This window comes from Lemur catta, chromosome 17 (genome assembly GCF_020740605.2).
Source record: "Lemur catta isolate mLemCat1 chromosome 17, mLemCat1.pri, whole genome shotgun sequence".
Classification (NCBI taxonomy): domain Eukaryota; kingdom Metazoa; phylum Chordata; class Mammalia; order Primates; family Lemuridae; genus Lemur; species Lemur catta.
This window is the reverse complement of record NC_059144.1, coordinates 5,360,003-5,376,994: the sequence shown is the minus strand read 5'-3', so window position 1 is coordinate 5,376,994 and position 16,992 is coordinate 5,360,003. Positions and strand designations below refer to the sequence as shown.

At 46.7% G+C, this 16,992-nt stretch overlaps 1 protein-coding gene across 1 annotated transcript in view; it reads right to left on the bottom strand.

Annotated features, from left to right (window-relative positions):
* The window catches only part of MAEA (macrophage erythroblast attacher, E3 ubiquitin ligase), a 41,453-nt gene extending 29,769 nt beyond the window's left edge, over positions 1-11,684 (bottom strand). The window contains exon 1 of the mRNA XM_045528320.1: positions 11,556-11,684. Coding sequence (XP_045384276.1) covers positions 11,556-11,624 — 69 coding nt within the window. The 5' untranslated portion in view covers positions 11,625-11,684. The remainder of the gene's footprint in view (positions 1-11,555) is intronic.
* Between the last annotated feature and the right edge of the window lie 5,308 nt (positions 11,685-16,992).

Sequence of the window (16,992 nt, the reverse complement as noted above, 5' to 3'; positions counted from 1 at the left end):
GGATTTGTGGAGAACACCAACATTCAGCCCATAACTATAATCTTTTCACTTTCTTGATAGTGTCTTTTGAAACATAACCTTCTCATTTTAAATGAAGCCCAACTTACCTATTTTATTTTGGTTTATTGTGCTTTAGGTACTGTAAGAAACCACTGCTTAATCCAAGGTCAGGGAAATTTATACCTCTGTTTTCTTCTAAGAGCTTTATAATTTTAGGTCTTACATTTAGGTCTTTGATCCATTTTAAGTTAATTTATTACATATGGTGTGAGGTAGGGGATCCAACTTCATTATTTTGTATGTGGAAAACTAGCTGTCTCAGCATCATTTGTTGGAACACTATTCTTTCCACATTCTCTTGGCACCCTTGCTAAAACTTAATTACCATAAATGTGTGGGTTTATGTCTGGATTCTCAACTCTGTTGCGTTGATCTATATGCCTATGCTTTTGCCAGCACCACATAGTCTTGATTACCATAGCTTTACAATAAGTTTTGAAATCAAGTAATACGAGTTGTACAACTTTGTTCGTTTTCAAGATTGTTTTGGCTACTCTGGGTTCCTTGCATTTCCACATGGATTTTAGAAATAGCTTGTCAATTTCTGCAAAAAAGCCAGCTGGGATTCTGATGGGAGTTATGTTGAATCTGTAGATCAATTTGGGGAGTATTGCTATCTTAACAATAGTAAGTCTTATTCCTAAGTATTTTACTATTTTTGGTGCTATTGTAAATTAAATTTTAATTTCCTTTTTGATTGTTCATTTCTAGGGTATAGAAATACAACTTATTTTTATATATTGATCTTATATTCTGCAACCTTGCTGAACTAGTTTATTAGTTCTAACTGCTTGTGTGTGTGTATTCCTTAGGATTCCATATAAAAGATCATCTACAAATAGAGTTTTACATCTTCCTTTGCAATCTGAAATGCCTTTTATTTCTTTTTCTTGCCTAACTGCCCTACTTAGAACGACCAGGACAATTGACATCCTTGTCTTGTTGCTGTTCTTAGGAGGAAAGATTTCAGTCTTTCACCATGCTGTATGATGTCAGCTGTGGGTTGTTCATAGATGCCCTTAGTAAGGTTGAGAAAGCTCCCTTTTATTCCTAGTTTGTTGAGTGTTTTTTTTAATCATAAAAAGGTATTGGATTTTGTAAAGTGCTTCTTTTCTGTATCTATTGAGATGATCATGTAGTTTTTGTCCTTTATTTTCTTAATATGGTATATTACATAAATTTTCACATGTTGAACCAACCTTGCATTTCTGAGGGAAAATCCCATTTAGTCATGATACCATAATCCTTTCTATATGTTGCCAGATTCAGTATGCTAATATTTTGTTGAGGATTTTAGCATATTCATTCATTCATATGGAATACTGATCTGTGGTTTTCTTGTTATATCTTTGTCTCATTTCAGGGTAATACATCAGAGAACAAGTTGGGAAATGTTCCCTCTTTTGTTCTGGGGAAAAGTTTATAAAGAGTTAGTGTTAATTTTTCTTTAAATGTTTAACAAAATTCACCAGTGGAAAAAACATCTGGTACTGGGCTTTTCTTTGTGAGAAGTTTTTTTGAATCTCTTTACATGTTACAGGCCTATTCAGTTATCATTTTCAACCTACAAAAATAACAATTTTATATAGTTCAACTTAATACATTTGTCCTTCTATACATTTTCTGTTTGAGTCCCTTGTCCAACATTCCACAGAGCTCATGAATCTTTCTTATCAATTTGAATCAGCTCTCCATGGTTCATATTTGGTGAATTTTGTTTTTAAGTTTGTTACTTGCTTTTAAATTCTGGTCATATTTATTTATCTGGTTATACCAAAGATTTAAATTTTTACTTATCAAATCTACTCAATTTTTCTTTGGTAATTTGTTGCATTACAGCTTTTCTCTGCATCACAGGATTTCTCTACTAAGTCAGCTGATGCTAATTGTATTTCCTCCAGTACATTTTTCCCTTTCAGTGACTCACAAAAGTCATCCTTCCTGTTTTCATAATTGAAACAATCCGGCAAACACCGTAAGCTGAGACTTGTATAAAACATCTGTACTTTGATCCAGTTCTATAGCAATCCTCCCACACTGTGTCATTTGCTTTCGTACGTGTTTCTTCAAATACTCTCCAATGTTTGCTGTCGATTTTCTGACAGTATTTGCTGACAAAAACATGCATTTTAGTTTGTCATCATGTTTTCAGCCGTTTTTACCACAGCACAGGAAGGAAACATTTCCCCAATGACATGAGGCTTTTTGTCTTTCACAAGTAACCCCAGAAGAGATTTCTAAATTTTATCACAAAGCTAATCACATCTTCTAAAGTGCTGTATTGAGCCTCGAATGGCAGCACATGTCCTTCCACATCCTAGAGAGGTGAGTCTCATGTTCTGGTGCATGGCATGGGACGGTCTTGCAAATCACAGTGGCTTCATGCTATCCTGAGCTAACCTCCCTAAGCACAGCATACACCCTGAGGGAAACTCACCAAGGACAAGATTCGTTCAAATCCCCTATTTTAAGTGGGCATCTTGAAACACAGCACATTTCTGGTCAACTGCTAGAGCAATGTGATGAGATTGATTTTTCAGCTGACAAAGCCTGCGGGAAGAGAGCTGTCAGCACCACCACTCTCTCCGCTCGTGTTCCCACTAGCAGGATCATCCTCAGGCTGCTGGCTCCCTGCAGAGAACTGTTCATGCCACCAGTCCATTTTAGAAAGGGTAGTACAAGTAAAACGATATAAGTCAACATCCTTGGTCAGCCGGCATGCACGAACCGCAGCGTGGCACCAGCCACAAAGCCAGCACAATGGGCAGTACCAGGGTCATGCCTCCTCCTTTGGGACAGCTCACTGACCAGACACAACACACAAACCTCGAGCAGGCACCAGTGTCAGTTCATACACAGAACGGCAGCAAAGCTTACTTTCCCACTTTCAGATAAAATATTTAAATGGAAGCCAGCAGTTTCACACCTGGCTCTGGTGTCTAGAGGGCTCAGCTCTTCTTGGTGCTCCCCTTTTTATAATTAAGAAATATTCTATCTAGCACAAAACAGTAACATGATGTCATCACAATTTTCATACAGAAACATGATATTCTCTGCTAATGCCAGTCTTCCTTCAGGCCTTTACTAAAACATCAGTACTACAATGTTCATTACCCTGCCTGCTAAGGTTAACTTTATTTCTGTTGTTAGGTTACTGTGAATGGATATTTCCCATATGTTCTAACTGGTTATTCACAGAAACAGAACAGTGCCCAGTTACTGTGTTGACCTTTCTTAATAGTTACTTACTTCTATATCAATTCTTACTGCTTGGGACAGAACTGCCAAAATAATATTTGACAGTTCATCTGTTAATTGATAAAGTGTTTCTTCTCTGTCCTCCAAGACAGCCTCTAATCCCAGTGGTCAGAAACATATAAAGAAGCCAAATACACTATGTCTGAGGGCTGCAATGGCTAAGGAGGGGAGAGGAGAAGAGGAGAAGGTGGGGAGCTATGCCATGTGGACATCTGTGGGAAGAGCATTCTGGACAAAGTCGACAAGAGCAGAGGCTCTGGGCCTCAGCACACTAGCACAGCCTAGTAGCAGCAGAAAGGCTGCCATCACTAAGTACCCAATGGGAATGGAGAAGAAGGCAGGGGCCAAGTCACAAAGGGACTGGGGTGGCTACTCTAAAAACCTTGACCTTTACCCCAAGTAAGACGGGAAGCTACCAGGTCAGAAGAATGGCATGACCTGGCGATCTGGTGGCTGAGGTAAGAAAAGACTGTAGTGGGCGTGGGCAGAGGAGGGGACCAGAAAAGAGGCTACTTCAATACCCCTGAGAGATGACAGTGTTTTCAGCCACAGAGGCAGCAGGAGAGAAGACAGCAGAAAGTGGATTCCGTACACACTCGGAAGTTAGAGCAAAGAGGACACGCACATGGATTGGATGTGAGTGTGAGAACAGAGGGGCTGAGGCTAACTCCAAGGTCTGGCCTGAGCCAGCTGAGATGGAGGGGCTGCCCTTCCTAGAGAAAAGGAAGACATGAGAATTTGGTTTGGCAGGAGGCAGTTCAGATGAAAAGTACAGATTTAAATTTGTCAAGGTTACCTCCCAGAGACCCAAGTGAGTACATCTTCTAGGCTACTGGACACAGGGTTCTGGGGTTGGGAAGAGATCAACTTAGGAGTCGTAAATATATCCAGAGGGTGCTTAAAGTCCATGAGACCATATGAGATCACCAAGACAGGGAGTATCAGCAGAAAGGGCCAGGGCCAGGGCCTGAGCCTGAGTCTGGGGCACTCCAACACTCAGAGGTCAAAACCACAAGGAGAGGCCAGCAAGGGAGAACAAGGGGTGACTGCAGCCTGGAGGGAAACAGGCAAGTATGGTGCCCTGGGAGCCAAACGGGAATGTGTTTCAAGGAGGGAGTGATCAGTGGTTGTAGCACTTTGAGAGGTCAAGATGAACACAGAGAAGCCATCACACATTTGAACAGTGCTACTGCGTCACCTGGTAACCCGGCTACAGCATCACAATGAGGCAGTAACTGGGGCAAAACCACATGAGAAGCAATTCAAGAGACCCCGAGGGCCAGCTCAGAGAAAGGGTGACCTGTGGGTTAACTGGAAGACAGCAGTACGTGTGCATCTTTAAATCATGGTGGGGGCGGAGAGCAGTGCATGAACAGAGAGGCTGGCCTGGGGCACAGGGCAGATGACGTATCCCCAGTCACAGGAGGGAGACAGTGTGGGCAAGGGCAGGCCGTGGGCAAGGGCAGGCCATGCGCAGAGCATGAGGATGGGGGCAGGTGTTGGAGGTTTAAGGAAAAGGTGGGTACATGAAACAATCCTTAGAGTGCAGGGCGTTGAAAGGCCTCAAGAAATGTAGCTGTGCTGCTAGACAGTATGAAGTGCCCACTTCCGGTGAGCAACTGGGGGTTCCTCAGCAGTGGGCACAGCTTTTGCACCTGGTGCAGGTGCCAGACGAAGCAGGGTTTCTGTGCTGGAACTCTATCAGTAAGAGCATTGGAAGGAGAGATGAGTAGGGGGGCTGAGGCTACACCACAATGGCATGTGGGCCAAAAGGCTGACCACACCTCAATGACTGCACATGCCATGAAAAGCCCTCTGGAATGCAGCAAGTATACAAAAGTGAGATGCAAAGTTTTAAGGAATTTTCTAACAAGAGAGAGGAGATATTCGTTTAGCTATTTATTGTGACTCCTATGTGCCAAGCGTTTTTGGATGTGCCGGGACAACAATGACCAAAACAAAGCCCCTGTCTTTGCAGAGCACACATTCTAAACGAGAGTCTGACAGAAGAAATACAAACAGATGTCAGCTATTCTGTTAGACTGTGATTAATCCTATAAAGAGAACAAAATAGGGTAAGGGACAAAGAGCAAAGGAACCACAAAATCCCAATTTTATTTAGGGCAGCAATGAGCCTACAAACAGGCTATATACCTTTTTTTCAGGTTCCTTTAAAGCTAGAAATGGCCAACCCCATGCTCTGGCCAACAAACTTAAGTGCAAATGCTCAAGAGGACTTCTGGGAGGGCCCATGCAGGGAGCTGGTACAAATGGTGGGTGCCATTTCCTCCTTACCCTTCCCTGCTGGTGTGAAGGCTGGAGCCCCAGCAGCCATCGTGGGCTAAGGGGGAGCTTGAGGATGAGCATGAGAAACAGTGGAATCACGAACATCCCCAGGGTTTTGGCCCCACTGAACAAGTGGCAGGAAGATATTGTTTTCAACTGAGACGGGAAGGGTAGGCTGAGCTCCAAGGCCAAGGTCTGGCGCTTGGCTTTGCACATGGCATCTTTGATCCATCTCCCCAACATGCAAAGAGAGAGCTCCATAGGTGGCTAGTGACGAGAGGTAGGAATTCAGGGAGAGATCTGGCTGGAGGCAGAAGTGCAGGGACACATGCCCTCTCAAGGGTTAGCTGGTGACATAACAGAGTGAGAAGACTAAGACTGTAGAAAACTGCAAAGGCATCTGAAGAGGACCTGCAATGAGGGGTGAGAGAGCCCAGGAGGGCATCAGGGAGGCCTGTGAAGAAAGTGTCTCAAGGGGCAGTGATTAACAGAGGACTGAACACTTTAGCAACATCAGGTCATCATGTCCTCAACAGGAACGTCTGGGTGGAGTGTTTGGGGCAAAAACCTGATTTAGAGAAAACAGGAAGAGAGACATGGGAGAATGGTCACACAGAAAGGGAGCAGAAGCTGCAGGAAAACATGGGCAAGGAAGCAGTTTAGCTCAGGATGGGAAGAGTCAGAGCCACGTACATGCTGATGGAAGGACCCAGCCGATAGGGAGAAAGTGACAATGCAGGAGAGAGGAGGAGCCAACTGGTAGAGGGCAGGCCAGAAGGAATGGACACCGAGCACCAGGGGAAGGCTGATACGGTGCAGACCCACAGGGGACGTGGGAGCAGGCACAGGTTGGCAATAGCTGTGTAGTGGGTCATGGTGAGCATGGAGTGGGAGAGAAGGTTTGAAAGAGGGGCAGGTGTGCAAGAGTCATTGGGAGCAGAGGAGAGAGACCGGGCCAGAGACAGGCAGGCGCTGGGTAGCACTATGGGTTCACGGTTGGGAACTCAAAGCCAGGTGATCAGCACATCTGGGTGTTCCTGTCCAATTCAGCCACATTTGGCTGAATAATCACGAAGTACTTATTAAAACAGTGAGTAATTCTTTTTTTTCAGGTTTTCAAAATAATGGTCCCTAGGTATGATGATTCTGAAACAACATACACCTAAAAATAATCAAGTTACCCTTGGCAGAAACTGCTTTGCGATACTTAGGTAAGCACCCAGATAGTCCCACTCCACCTGAAGTCCCCAAGAGAATGGCACTCTGCCATGCTGCACCTCTGCAGATGAGGAAGTCTGCACACTGTACACTGGCCAGCCTCCTCTTCCTTCTGCTGCCAGTGTGCCTCCTCGGGCTTGCCATTCTGCTGACCCCCGCACGCACAGGCCATGTCCCCAGCCTAGGTACTCACTTGTCTCCCTTGTTAGAATCTCTCTGCAGGGCTTTGGGAACACCCCCGGCTGTGTGTGTTTCCAATGGGACTGGGTGCCTACTGGGGTTGGGGTCTGCCCAGACTTCAACACAGCCCAGCAGCTTCACCGCCCCAAAACCAACTCCCCTGACAACCAGCTCAAGTCATTGCACTCACCCAGGGAGGCCCATCCCCACCACCTCCTGCTTTGTCCAACACCCACCTTGATTTCATCAATGTCCTAAAGAATCTGCAATGTTTACTTGCTTAATGCCTCCCTCCCACCAGAGAGTAAGCTGCATTGAGACAGGGACCTTACTTGTTTTTTCACAACATCCCAAGGCCCTCAACAGCACCTGGCCGATGGAAGCTCTCGAACTGCTGCTGAAGGAGCACACGCAAGAAGGTGTGAGAAGGTACATGTGTAGGCTTTGGCATCAGGCAGCCCCAAGCAAGCACCCCAGCTCTGCAGGCCCCTAGCTGTGCCATTGCTCAAGTCCCTGGGCCTCACTTAGCCTGTCCATGACAGACAATCAGGTATTACTAGAAAGTCCTTTCTTTTCCTGACTCAAAATTTGTTAAAAATAATACTTAAAAAAACAAAACAAAACAAAACAAAAAACTACCCCATAGCTAGCAGGAAATCCCAGTCTACATCTTCATCTCAGCCTACATCTATCCCGCTAGGAAGGCCCAGGCACAAGAGGCAAGACATCTGCCAGTGCAGAGCATCCAGAAGCACGTCAATGGGCACTCCAGTCCAGGGCCAACACCAACGGGACACCACAGCCCAGGGTCAGATACTCAACAGTGGTGCAAAAGATGAGAAACAGCAGGAGCCAAGAGGGCACAAATAGTAGGCATGGCTCTCCCAAGGAGAAGGAATTCCACTTGTGCTCTAGAGATTGGTAGGATTCCAGAAAGCAATGTGAGGCTACTTCAGATAAGAGCAGGCATGCTTTGAAGGTCTAACAAGGTTTTGAGCCTGGTAAGAGGAAGGGGATTATGGTTTATTAAGTGCCTGTGGGCAAGATAGAGGACCAGTGTCTTTAGTGAACACAACCACCTTCTGGGGAGGAATTGGCTCTACTATGTAAATCCAAAAAATCTAAGGTATGAAAAAGAAGACCTAGTCTATGGCTACATAACCAGGATCAAACTCAAGGTGTTTGTTAAGTCAAATGCTTCACAGTTACCAGTGTTTCTCACACTTGAGAACACATGATCCTCCTAAACCCAGCCAAGACAAACTTAAGAAACTGCACTAAAAGTTATAATTTCAGGCATATACTTGGCACTCAAACCTTCTATTGCAAGTACTAACCCAGGCTCTGAAATTGCAGAACAGTACTTGGTCAACCAGACTGTTGTCATATTGAAAGCAGAAAATGTAAATATTCCTGTAGAGAATTCAAAGACACATGATACTCAGCTCAGAAACAACACAACCATGTTTTTCAGCCTCTCAACCTGTGAAGAAAGGACAGCATCACTGACTAAGCTGTAAGAGAACAGAGCCATGGGCTGGGGCTCCAGGAGAGGCTGGAGGGCCCAGGTGAGATTCGAGGAGAGGATTCAGGATCCAGAGCCAGCTCTCCCAGTAACTAATGCCAGGCTCCTCCCCCTGGGCCATGCAGACTATACCTGAATGTCTCCAAGATACTATTTTACTTCAGCTATCTGAAGGAAAAAAAGTAAAAGTAAATACACCAAAATACTAATGAAATGATCTGTGCAGAATTTGGAGAGAAAAATAAATTACTTCCATAATTAGAAAAAAAATTTTAAATAATTAAAACAGGCTCCCAGTTAAAGAACTTGGACTATGCATCCAAGTTTTTCCCCCTTCTGAGGGGCATAAACTACAATCTGACACTAGGCAGTATTCCACTGCAAAAAAGACTCACAGGCACAGGCAGAACAGAGGGCAAGTCCTTGTGACCCATACCTCTGTGCTCTTAAGAAAACAGAAACAAGTACCCTAAAGCAAGATCCAATTCAGAGGTTCTCATGGGAATGATTTTGCCCTCAGGGGAAATGTCTAGGTACATTTGGGGGCATGTTCTTGGCATTTGGTGGACAGAGGCCAGGGATGCTGCTAAACACAGCCCCCATGACAAATAATCATCCAGCCCAAATGTTCACAAGCTGGCCCACCCACTGCGGTAGACATGGAAGCTCAGTGAGGAGAGACGTACACAAGGTCAGCACTTCATGGCTGTTCTATTCTCTTCCCACTTCACCAGGAAAATAAAAACAGTATCCGCCAGGTACCCAGGAGCCCCACCACCAGCCATGAGGCTGTGAGGAAGCAGATATCACAAGGGCTACAGACCCTCTGAAGAGTGAGGAATCCCCCACCTGTCTGTGAAGGATTTACTTGGCAGGACAGCAGTTTAATTCTTACAGGTGAAGATCTAGCCCAGAACATGCCAGTTCCTATTACCATACAGGAGAATACGCTCTTAAACTAGAGAAGCACATCTACCCTACACCTTCTAAAACCCCCACCTTCAGCCCTCACTCCCTTCTCTAACATCCACACTGCTGCACCTGCATTTGGACCCCTCCTTAAGACTGAATAGTATAGTTCTTGAGCTATCAGCTCTGCCAACGTTTGGTTTAATTATATATTAACAAATGCTTCTAATCAAGGATTCCTAGTCCGCCTATAAAACTTCCCTATTATCCACTAGGAATTACTCCAAAAAACATATAGCAAAAAAAGTATTAACTTAGCAGTAATACAAGTGTCAACAGAATAAAGGAATCATGACACTGTATTTCTTTATTTGTATGGGTATCTGCATGACTCTTTTAATCAGAGGCTATGTAGTAACTCCAGAATGCCAATTACATTCACAATTATGAAACAACAGAGGACTTGAAGAAGAATCTTTTCCTGAGTCCTTCCATGTCCTTTCCTAGCTCATTCAATGAGCAATGAACAGATTTTTGGAAACCTTTGTTGTCTGGTGGTTCCCATATTCACCAGCCAATACCAAAAATGACAAACCACCATAGTTCTGAGATCTTTAAGTCTTCTTGTGTGTCAGTTGAAATGACAAGGCTGGAGGTGCACTGAGACTGAATCTCAGTGGTTAAAGGTCCCCCCACTAATGGCAGCATGGTATCACCACAGAGAGCTCTCTGAGCCCTAGGGTCTTCATCTCTGAAGTAACAGTAACCCATGAAACTGATATAAAAAATTAACCAGCTACAATTTAAAGGGGTCTAGCAAAGAGGCCTTTGGTAATGTCAGCAACACTTTCCCTCCTTTCTTTGATCCAGTACTGGGTATGCAAGTGCCAGGAAACATCACTGTTAAACCACTAGTTAATGAAGAGGAACAGAGCCTTGCTTCTGCTTTCCTATGAAGACCAGCCATACCAGGACACAGTCTGACTTCAAGAGCGATAACTACAACAGGTACCTGTTAGTAAGTGCCACCACAGCTCTGAGCCATGTATGGTCACTCATTTCACCCACAGGTGACACAGGTGCAGCCATTATTTACACACATTTGACAAGACTAAACAATCACCCCAGTGCTGCCTGTGGTCTACCAGGACCTGGTGAACGCAGAGGGGCAGGCAGTATTCAAACCCCAGCAGGCTGGCCCAGACCTGTGTCCTTCAGTCCGTTGCTAAACAGCCCTGGGGATGGGGGGACTCACAGCATTCTGGCCACACTGCAAACACCACCACCTGTCACCGCTGAGATGACCGGGAAGACTAGGGTATCCTGGAAGGAGCGAACAGCTACCCAGCCCTCCAGGAAAGGAATGCAGACTCACTAAAGCTCAGCCACAGCTCTCCTAGGAATGTTATGACCTTGATCACCAAAGGAACGTCTTCCCAGGTGCTTTATTTTAGTCAATCACCATCAAACCCTCTACTACTGAGTAAGAGCAAGTACCGGCTCCTTTTACTAAAAACACAAATTTCATTCTAATGGAATGCGACTTGGCTAAGTGACCACCCAAGGTCACGCAACTGGCAACCGAGTGGCAAGAGCTGTTTTTCAGGTTTGGTGACGCCCAGCTAAAAGGGTTTCCCATTAGATCGTTAGGTCTCTCCTTACAGGTTCCCTAATTAGTGACCGGAAGCCAAACACATCCATACCTTCGAGCATTAAGCCTCTGGGAGGACAACTAGACACCAACCGCGAGTCAGGGCACTCTGGCGGGGCGTCCGCAACCCTGCAGCCCGTAAACTCCGGCGTCTATCCCAGACACCAAACATACCAGCCTGCCTACCGCCAGGGTTGTCGTTGGTTCGGTTCACGCTCTTTATAAAACGGAAGGACCCACAATCGGGCTCCGAGAGCGAAGCGAGGCGCCGGGCAGAGCCACAGATCGACCGCACTGGCCGCAGCTGCCCGGCACATAGCCGGCCGCCCCCGAGAGCCCGCCCCGTCTGGCCGCGCCCAGCCCCCGCTGCCCCCTGCCCACTGCCCGCCCCGGGCCGCCCCCCACGCCCGCGGACACCGGCAGGAGGCGCAGCCGCCTCCCCCCGGCCTGCGCTCCGCAGACGCGCACCTTGAGGGTCGGGTACTCCTGCACCTTCAGGGTCATGGAGAGCTGAGCGGCGGACTCCTGCACCGCCATCTTGGCTTGGCCAAAACATGAGCGGGAGGAGGGGACGCGCAGGCGCGCTGCACGCCGGGTAATGACGACGGCGCGCCCGGGCCGGGGCGGCGGGGAGCGGGAGGGCAGACGCACCAGCACCAATCGCGCCGGGTGGCGGAAGAAGACGCGGACGAATCACTACCGGTCTTCCTCTTGCTCAGCCAATCGCAACAGCCCTGGCTGGCGCTTCCTCCTTGAATTCCCGGCCGGGTCCAGGCTGAAGGCACCGGGGCCCGGGCAGGCTGCGGGGTCGGCCAGTCGTTCCCCGCTGCGGGGCGGTGTCCACGTCAAGGGGGCTGTGGACGGAACCGGGCCCGAACGGCCTGGGGGACTTGGCGGTCCCGGTGCTGGGGGTCCACAAGGGGCGTGGCTGGGGAGCACCCGGGCTCCCCCATGGCGGCAGTCCCGCGTGGAGATGGTGTCCCGAGGCGGCTGGACCCGTGGGGATCGTCTCCCATGACTGCCATTCCCTGTGGCAGGGGCGCTGACGACACATCTCCTGGCCACCTGTGCGTGTAGCAGACTGCTTTTCTTCGCCCTGTTTTCACTGTTGACAACGAGCAGCTGTAAATACAAAAGAAGCTTCGCTGGCTGGCCCGCCGTTCACGTCCTGCTGTGCTGCAGGTTCCTGAGTTTTATGGAAGACAATTTTTCCACGGACCGACGTGGAAGGGTAGGAGCTCAGGCGGTGATGCCCGGCCTGGTTCCTAACAGGCCACGGACCGGTACCGGGCCGCAGCCCGGGGGTTAGGGACCGCGACGGTAGGGTTCTTGCGGCGATACGGCCCTGGCTGCCAGAGCAATACTTTAGTATGATTTCAACCACTTTACGTTCTCATCCTTTCACATATCACCAGTCTCCTCTCCCCCCTTTTTAAAAATAAAAATGAGATTAAGTTTTATTAATTAGGAAATGACTTCCAAATCAAGCCGTTTCTTGTGTTTCACATAACTCATTTCTAAACAATTTTTAAATTATTAGAGTTTTTTTCCTGAGAGGGGAGGAACCTAAGGTGACGTAGCAATGAATGGAGAACGTCTACTTGGAAGATGTACAGTTTAAATTGCTACACATCAGAGGTGGAATGCCAGAAACCTACCTTCATTTTTAGAGTATTTTTCTGTTTTGCAAGGGGCAGTTGCACGCACCTGTACTTCTTGGGAGGCTGAGGTGAGAGGATCGGAATTCAAGACCAGCCTGGGCAATATCAAGACTCCATCTCTAAAAAAATTAAAATAAGATAATAGGATATTTGTCCCCAAGCAAGCAATGGGCTCACTGCCTGACTCACATAGAAGCCAATACCATGGTGCCAGCTTTTAAGAAAATAAAGTCTTTATTACAAGTCAACTGGCAAGAAGACAAAGGAGGCAGTGCTCAAATCTGTCTCCCCGAATTGGGGGTGGGGGTAGGTTTCATAGGTATGAGGCATGATCTGATTGGACCTTGCAATAGAGTTATACCAGGAGGTATGATCCAACTCGATCATGTCGTGGGGTGCCCACTTAATTTCATCCCCATTTCTTGGTCAGAGCACTTAGGTCCCACCTGTGGTCATGCTTGGTTCATCTGGGGATGCTCGGTTAGATGACTTGCAATGGGGGTCCATGGCACCTGGAAAACAACTCACCATTTTATTACAGAAAGTTGAACAAGACTGGGCTGGTTTTGTGGTTACATATTTTTCGATTTTATCAAGGAGTTCAGGGTTGAGGAGAGCATTATTCCTCAAGTATGTGGCTGCACACTCTAGCCAGCCCGCTACTTCTAGACATTTTGAGGTATATTTTACAGTAAAGTGCACAAATTTTAACAATGCAGCTAAGTTAATTTTCACCTGTGTATGACCACCATCCTGGTCAAGATTTAGGACATTTCCTGTGGCACAAAAGGCTTCCTTGTCCCCTCCCAGTCTATATCCCCCAAGGGTAACCATCATTCTGACCTTCCTGCGGTAAATTAGTTTTCTTAAACTTTATGTAAATGTAGCTGTGCACTATGTGCTCTTGGTCACTTTCTTTCACCATCATGTCTGGTACTCTGCCACATGTGGTCACAGTAATGTACAGTAGTGTTCTCTTTAAAGACTGCTCTTGTGTCACCAGGGATTCAAGATTAACCCAAAGAAAAGGATGCAGGTTTCATTTTCGTGGCAAAATGATCACAACCTAGTGCCATTTATAGTCAGGAATATTTAGGGACAAGATAGAGGTTTGCTTGTTGAAGAAGTGGTGTAAACCTCCTACAGTCTGTTTGGTTCATTTATTCTAGGGTTTGTTTGTTTGTTTTTTGTATTTGAAGATAAAACTGCATTTGAATTATTTGGTCCTTTCTAAACAATCTCTATTAGTGTAAAGAAGATACCTACTTAGTCATGTCCCGCCCCAGATCCTGGATGGCTGGCCAGTTTGCACAGAGGAAGACTATGCTGGGAACTTGGGTGTGTTTACTAGACCAGGCTTTGTGGGTTAGAACCTCTGGGCCCCTGGTTGGTGGACCCTGTGGGGTATGGTCACTCCTGAACTCTGAGGGACCCATGGTTCTGGGGCATGAGACTCCATTCTTTGAGGGAAGCAAGTTGATGCCTCTTTTGAACAATTTTAAGTTATTGGGTTGTTTTTTTTTACCCCAGGGAGCATTCCCTTAGATATTGTAACCGGCCCCATTGAACAAAGTTCAGTGATCCCTATATAATCCTCTGCCATAACTAACTACTTGAATTTTAAGTTGTTTCCCAAAAATAGTGGATTTTCTGCAAGACAAAGGAGCTGAGATTCTGAAGGCCCCTGAGCAGACTTCCTCATGCCAAGACTCACCATGCCCCAAACTTGCCCCCAACGCAAGTAGCCCTGTGTTAGTTACACTACGAGCTGCCCCAGGGCAGGTAGCCCCTTCTTTAAAAGCCCATGATCTCCCTTAGTCAGAGAGACCAATTTGAGACAGCTTCTCCCATTCTCCCGTTCTCCAGGCAAGATGTCTTTTGTATTAAAGTTTCTTCCTTGGCAATCCTTGTTGTCTCAATAATTGGATCCTTGTGCAATGAGCAACTGGACCTAGACCAGTTGCTCTTGCGGTTTTGACAACACAAGCAGAAAGCTCTTGTGCTTTTTGTTCTAGCAGAGTGTATGGTATTCATATAACAGGCCCGTCATTGGAGTGGACAGTCTTCCCAGTCTCGGACCCAGTACACGCCTTGTTTTTCCAAAATGAACAGTGCTTTGGGTGTATTGCATTTTGGATACAGCATTTTCTTGAAGCTTACTTCCCTCTCAGATGGTAGACTGGGGAAAGTACCCAACAGCGCCCAGCACTCTAGCACCCTGGTAGAAAAGATAGTGCCTGGCACCCTGGTGTCCCAGCAGCAGATGCCAGAGCCGCTCAGACACACATGGTATAGCTCAGGGCCTAGAATTTGTGGAAGAAAGAAGGCTCCAGCATGCGGGACATTTTAAGCCAGAGACCTGTAGCCTTTGGTGTATGGAAGAGGAGTGGGCTGGAGGCAGGTGTCAGGCGGTCAGAGAGCTATTCTCAGTCCAGGACAGGACCTTCCTTGTGGGAATTACCGAGTGTTTGCTTTCCATCCCTGGCCCCCAGTTTGGAATTTAGATAATTATCTAGGTAGAGGGAAAGGCTGTCTGCTGGTGACTGAGTGGTCACTGCTCTTCACAATGTAGAGAGCATCTCCATGTTTCTGTCTCACCCGGGGAGACCAGCGAGTCCCGCCCCGTTTCGTGTGAACACAGCTCTTTGCGGGAGAAACTCTTTTATCAGAGCCTACTGCAGAGGCCTTGAGGGAGTGAGCCCCCAGGTCCTGCTGTCTGGGCAGCTGAAAGGCCCCTGCATGGCCAGGAGGTTATGTTTTAATGGCCATCTCAGATGCGAATGAGCCAGCTTTGGAAAAGTGTTTGTCTTGGAAATTTGGTGTGCAAGTGAGGCATGGGCGCCACGGCACGGTGGGTGTGGTGCACAACTGGGAGCCGCTCTAGACGTCCTGCTGGGCCGGGCCAGAGCTCTGTGGGAGAGGTCTGAAGCCCCGGATGCTTCTGATTTGGCTTCTCTTTTTGAAGAAGCTGGTTCTGGAAAGTTTAGCTTCAATAAGAGTCAAATTAATAATACAAACAGCAAGAAGAAATCTGGGGCCAGAAGAAGATGCCCCTTTCCTTCACAGGTGGGCGGGAGTGAAGAAGGCCACAGGCAGGTGGGTGGCTTTAAAGCTTGAATACCTTGGGACCCTCATCTGTGAAAGAAGCTGGCCCGCCTTGCCTTGCCCCATTTTGGGTCAGAGTTCAGGATTTGTGCCCTAACAGGCAAGAAGGAGTAGGAATACGTACGACCTTGTTGAAATTAAGGTGAAATGGGAAAATTATATTTTTTTGATAATCCAAATACACTGTGGATACTATGGGCAGGCAAAATGTAGGCATCAGTGACCCTTGGATCAATAAATGAGTGAATTAATGAACAGGGTTTTTTGTAGCTTTGAAATGCACATATATCAACTGATGTGTGACATTTCCACCTCCCCCTACATCTCTGATTTGGGATTGGGGAGTAGGAGCTTGGGTGAGCTCTGTTTACTGATCCGAAGCATTGAGTATTCTGCAGCGATATAAGATCTTTTGAGTCTTTGGTAATTACAGATCAAGGAGAAATTGGAATTATCCAAATGGAAGCAGCTTGTCTCTGGTCTCCAAGGGTCGGCAGAAAGACCTCGTTTGTACTAGTGAGCTGTTTCACAGCACTAATGTTTGAACAGAGGCCTTTATGAACTCATGGACACATGTTGCTGAGGAGTTTTTAAATAAGATTCAAGTCATTTCATGTGCATCTTTTTATATTTTATGTATTTCTATTTTTGGCATTGGAAGAGCTCATGCACTTATTATTACTCTTCCCAGATTCCTTTCTTTCAGATGATCCACATCCATTCCTCGGAATGGTTTATGGGCATGTTTTGTCTCAAACTCCTGACCTCAAGCGATCCTCCCATCTCAGCCTCCCAGAGTGCTAGGATTACAGGCGTGAGCCACTGTGCCCATCCTATGGGCATGTTCTATGTGGTTAAAATAAGGAGATGATCAGAGTATGATTTCATGAATCACAGGGTGTATTGCCGTACTAAGAGAATTTTTTTTTCTTAGCTTCTCAATTCTTACAGAAGGGAAGGGGAATAATATGACCCAGCCTCGCAGGGAGCATACCCGTAGGGGCGGGACACTAACCACACAGTGAGTCCCAAAACTGTTAACATCTGGTCGCTCAGCCGGCCTCTGAGGAAGGTAAAGCCTGAGCTGTACCTGTTAGAGCAGGAGCCCTGGAGACAGGGCTGAGATGGATGGGGCAGGC